The sequence below is a fragment of the Nelumbo lutea genome, chromosome 4, assembly GCF_056320005.1.
Source record: "Nelumbo lutea isolate HS-2025 chromosome 4, American lotus-T2T, whole genome shotgun sequence".
NCBI lineage: Eukaryota > Viridiplantae > Streptophyta > Magnoliopsida > Proteales > Nelumbonaceae > Nelumbo > Nelumbo lutea.
Genome location: NC_142687.1, coordinates 12,598,424 through 12,603,571, shown reverse-complemented (window position 1 = coordinate 12,603,571; position 5,148 = coordinate 12,598,424). Strand labels below are relative to the sequence as shown.

Here is a 5,148-nt window from a genome sequence, read left to right as displayed (position 1 = left end):
TGATGCGCCCCATTGTTGCTATTTGATTTTCTAATCGACGAGCCAACAGCTGGTAGGCCATACAGCAAAATTATACTGAACTATCCCATCAAATTCCCGATTTGGGGCAGTCAAAAAGGGCCATTTTGCAATTGGGTTACCGCAAACAGGAATTATGATGATGAGATAGATGGATAAGATGGTGTTGTGGATTAATTTGCATTCCTTGTGATCGATGATTGGTTTGATGGGAAGAAATGAGGTCAATTATGAGGCCATTAGAATATGATTGATCATAGGTTAATTAGTGCACTATATATAGTGTCCTCCTTGTATAGACGTGCTAATCCATTTGCGTCTTTTTTTTTTTTTGAAGGTCATTTGCGTCTTAAACCATAAACAAATAGTTAGTATACATAAATGAATCAAACCAAACGATCAGATCTTTCCTGAAGGGAGGATGCATAGACATCCCTCATTGTGTCAGGTGCGTCAAGGTAACCTACGCACTGGTGTAAATAAATAAGAACTGAATAAAATGGGAGCTTTTCTGGGAAGATGAGTAGACAATACCTTATTTTGTCAGGTGCGTCAAGGAAAACTGCGCAAGGAAATTTTCATTTTAGTACCCTAAACTTTGGGGTAGTGTCAAGTTAGTATCCAAACTTTTAAATGTGTCATTGTAGTATCTAAACTTTTAAAAAGTGTCAAGTTGGCCCTTATCATTAAAATTATCTATTGATTATTTTCAGAGAAAGAGAGAAAAAATATGAAATATGATAGAGGGAAATAATAAATGAAAGCAAAGAAATAACTAGACAGTAATGTATTTTAGGTCGAAAGGTAGAAGACATGAATTTGTTAGTATAAAATCTCAAACACCTCAACTGGTGCAGTCTCAAATTAGAAGACAATGAACAATGTATTCTTTTGAAGAATAGTTTAACATTTTGAATAGATAACTGATGATTTTAAAATAGTAACTTGACACTACCACTAAATTTCAGGGTTCAAAATTGAAAATTTCCTTAATTAATAATCAGGATACTTATGATAAATGAAAGAAAAGAAAGAGATGGAGGGTTCTGAATGAGAGTTGAAATACGGACCTTTGGGAACCGCGAAGAAAAGGTAGACCTCATCATATCACATTTCTTAAAGTTAAAGCACGATTAAATACTGTTCCAGAGTCACGCATATATACATACGTATATCTGTGTATATTATACGGGGAGAGAGAGAGAGAGAGTTTGGCCTTACAAAAGGAGGGGGATAGAATGTTGGGTTTTTCCTTCCCATAGAGAGAGAAGATTGAGAAAGTGTCTGAAAGGTTACGTTGATGCCTTGATGGAGGAAAATCTCAATCCATTAGCTGTTCCTCATCTTCTTCAACACACCTTGAGGAGCTTATGTATCCATGAAAACTCTCAATGGGTATATGCGGTTTTCTGGAGGATCTTGCCTAGAAACTATCCACCGCCCAAGTGAGCGAAAAAGCAAATCAGACTAAAAATTGATCGAAGAAAATAAATGTTAAATAGATCGTCTAGGGAAAAGGAAAGCCATCCTATTTTATTAGCAGATGAATGATGGTGCTCTTCTTTTCTTTAGTTTTCTAATGTCAACTTATGTGTACTTGTAACAGATGGGATGTTCAAGGAGGAGCCTATGATAGGTCTAGAGGAAACAGGAGGAACTGGTATTACTTTTAGTTTCTACAGTACATATGAATACTTTTCCCATAGTCCTTTGATTGGATCATTCATTGTTACTAGCTTATGTAGCTATATTGCGCCTTTTAGCTACTTCTCATGCTTTGTTATGATAGGATATTGGTGTGGGAAGATGGCTTCTGCAATTTTGCTGCTTCAATGGCGGAAAACGATTCCAGCGATTGCCCTGGCTCATCATCATCATCAGCAGCATCAGTTTATGGAAACAGCGAATTCTCACACCTCAAAGGCCTGCAACCAGAGCTTTTCTTTAAGATGTCCCATGAAATCTACAATTATGGAGAAGGGTAATTAAGTAAAAGCCACCGTGTTCTGTGGATAGGATTCAATAGCTCTTCAAGCGATGATTATATGTGAGGTGAAAAAATCGGTTGGTTTAATTATTTTTCTTCATTGGGTGGACAGTTTAATTGGAAAAGTGGCTGCAGATCATAGTCATAAATGGATATTCAAAGAACCAAGTGATCAAGAAATCAACTTCTTGTCTGCATGGAATAACCCAGGAGATTCGGTATGTATTTTCTTTTTATCTTTTATCATTTTTTATCCTTCATCCATGTTCGCATGAGTTACAGATTAATTTCAAAATATCTCCCAAAGCCTGATTTTTAACCGACTTATTTATTTTTGGAAAAATTCAGCACCCAAGGACATGGGAAGCTCAGTTCCAGTCTGGTATTAAGGTACTTCATCATATACAATCATCACTCCCTCCTTTTGTCACTGTATTACAACCTCCCAACAATTGAGAGAAAGTTCTTCCTCTAATGTGGTTTTCAAAATCCTCCAGACCATTGCTTTGATTGCAGTTAAAGAAGGTGTTATTCAATTAGGAGCTCTGCACAAGGTTCTCTCTCTCTCTCTTTCTAGCACACACACACACACACAACTGGTAGTGTTCATCATCATTATGTGCTGTAAACAAGACTAGTTCTCTGGTTTAAAGTATAAACAACACTATCATATATTTAAGGCCTAACGTTTTTCCCATACTCTTGTTGATTCTGGCTGGTGGCATCAAGGTGATGGAAGACCTGAGCCACGTTGTTTTACTGCGAAAGAAGTTCAGTTATCTGGAAAGCATCCCGGGGGTTCTTTTACCACACCCATCATCTTCGGCATTCCCCTTCAAAGTTGACGGGTGTGCTGCTGCACCTGCAGATGCCTGCTGGCCCTTCCATTCCACGCTAGCTTCTCCAGTAATGACAACGACCACCACCACCACCGAATTCTACAACCAGTTTGGCCAGCCGGTAAAGATTACTCCATCAATGAGCAGCCTTGAAGCGCTTCTCTCGAAGCTCCCATCCGTTGTGCCTACGCCTTCCCCATCCTCATCCACATACTGCGAGTCCCCAACGCAGTATCTATCATCTCAGAGGCCATTGGAGCTGATGGGCACGGAGAAGGTGGCCAAGCAAGAGATAGAGGACGAATATGGATACAAGAAGGAGATGGGTGAGAGTAGCAGTTCCATGACATTTCAGCATCAGGGTTATCATTATTATGATCCGCACCATCATCACCATCTCAATGTAACCAACAACAGACCTAACAAGGATTTCTAAGCCAGTTTTAAAACTATAAATTAAATAACATTTAGTCATGGATCAATCTCTTGTCTGTAGCTTTCAAGTTTCCAGTGTCCTGCTTATATGTCTTCTTAATTATCTCTATTTGTAGTCCAGAACTCTCCTTACTACATAATATAATAAACCGTGCAATTTATGTCTGAAGAGACGAACTCTACTCTCTTAATTATAATCATTATTTTAACTTGGTATAAGTAGTAGTACACTGATAAAAAGATGAAAGAGATTCGGATGGGGGGGGGGGTGTCACATTGTCAGGATAGACAGGTTTAGTTTAGGGACTCAATTTGAAAGAAAACTTAGTCAAATCAGTACATAAATATGGGATGTTGGAGTCTGCGCAAACTCATCAGCTTCGGTGAATTTATGTTCGTGCAACGTTAATATTTTACTTCTAGATCAGAGGTACTGTCTTCTTCAATACTTTGTATTTAGTTCACTAAATTCAGCCCCAAAGCTTACACGATCTTAAAGCTGAAATTGCCCAGTCTCCCAGTATGTTTGGTTTGATACAAAATAAGAAACAGAAAGTTAGGGGAAAGTTCTTAATTACGAATTTTGTGAAAGTGATTAAGAACTTTCCCTCAACTTTCTGTTTCTCTCTTAACTTTCTGTTTCTCTCTTATATATGTATATTCTATTAAACCAAACACAGCCTAAATGTGCACAAAATCTCAGAAGGCATTAATAGAAGTTTTCATTCTAGAAAGAATGCCAATAAATAGTGTAAGGTAATGAACATTATATATATATCTGATCAATTATATTAGATGGTACATGCATGGTACTATGCAAATCAATATTGTGGGTTTTTATAAAATAAAAAATTAAAAAAGTAGAATCCTCAAAATCCTCCTCATCAATGCAATCAGGGCAGATCTTTCAACAGTCTTGGACGTTTATCCAGAGCTACAAGGCCCATTTCGTTGGAAAGCTGGGATGCTGATGATGAAGTCTAACGGAAAGCTGCTTCTTCCTTCCCGAAGTAAGTACTACACTTCTATAAATTTGATGAATGAATGGTATGACTTAGACTTACCTCTCTATAGTTAGCGTGACTACTCTACTCTTATTACCTGTAACAACAGGAGGATGTTAGACAAAAAGGTTCTGCAATAATACATCCCTTGACAAACAGTCAACAGTGACATTCCTGTGGAAGGACCTCGTTATTAAACAGTGCACATGAGCTCTTAAAGAAAAGTATTGGACACCGTGGCAAAGCAGTACTGTACCATCTATATCATTTTGCAGTTGTTATGTAACATGTAGTCTGAGTGATGCTCTCAACCTCTGGATGGTAATAGTCACTGTTTGTACTAGCTAGGGCAGTACCATATACATCCGCCAGCCCACCACTATGTTAACATATGCCTGTGTTTGCATTCTGAATGATTTTTAGCTAGTCTATGAAGAAAACCAGGGTTTTTGCAGACTACAGTTGCACTCGTTGCTTTTGGGAGACGTTTGAAGAGAAAACTGAAAACCAGGGTTTTTCCAGGCCCCAAACCACATATTCTTTTCAACTATTTTTACCAGCTGAGTTCCTACCATACTGCAGAGACTCCCCATCTGATGAAAAGCTAGTTGTCTGACAATTGAGGTCAGGAAGTGCATAAGCATCACAGTTTGTCAAGTGGACCCAAACAGTGGATTCACTGACAGATCCATGCAACAATCCATTTCCACCAAGAAGGTATCTATGCATTGAGAGATTACTTCTTTGAGCATCGTGTTGGTGGCAGTATCTTAAAATATTAATTGATGGATGTCTAACTAATAGCCAACAGATTAAATTACAGGAGTAGGCAATCATGATCTAATAAACCAGCATTTCTGAAAGG

The 5,148-nt window shown here is 38.0% G+C and overlaps 1 protein-coding gene and 1 long non-coding RNA gene across 2 annotated transcripts; both read left to right on the top strand.

Moving 5' to 3' along the window:
* Positions 1–1,186: 1,186 nt before the first annotated feature.
* Positions 1,187–3,448, top strand: LOC148853975 (protein RICE SALT SENSITIVE 3-like). The gene is made up of 7 exons (XM_088986373.1): positions 1,187–1,463; positions 1,625–1,678; positions 1,808–1,999; positions 2,118–2,223; positions 2,354–2,395; positions 2,503–2,559; positions 2,735–3,448. The coding sequence occupies exons 1-7, from the start codon at positions 1,327–1,329 to the stop codon at positions 3,278–3,280; spliced, it is 1,134 nt and encodes a 377-aa protein (XP_088842499.1). The 5' UTR covers positions 1,187–1,326; the 3' UTR covers positions 3,281–3,448.
* A 703-nt stretch (positions 3,449–4,151) lies between these two features.
* On the top strand, positions 4,152–4,746 carry LOC148853974 (uncharacterized). The gene is made up of 2 exons (XR_016113303.1): positions 4,152–4,289; positions 4,393–4,746. It is a non-coding gene; the product is annotated as an uncharacterized LOC148853974 (long non-coding RNA).
* Positions 4,747–5,148: the final 402 nt, after the last annotated feature.

Bases quoted from the DNA above. Each gene is read 5' to 3' on its own strand.
- LOC148853975 (XM_088986373.1), top strand. From the start codon at position 1,327: ATGGAGGAAAATCTCAATCCATTAGCTGTTCCTCATCTTCTTCAACAC. The intron at 2,224-2,353 runs GTATGTATTTTC...GGAAAAATTCAG, and splicing joins GGAATAACCCAGGAGATTCG to CACCCAAGGACATGGGAAGC. The intron at 2,396-2,502 runs GTACTTCATCAT...AAAATCCTCCAG, and splicing joins AGTTCCAGTCTGGTATTAAG to ACCATTGCTTTGATTGCAGT.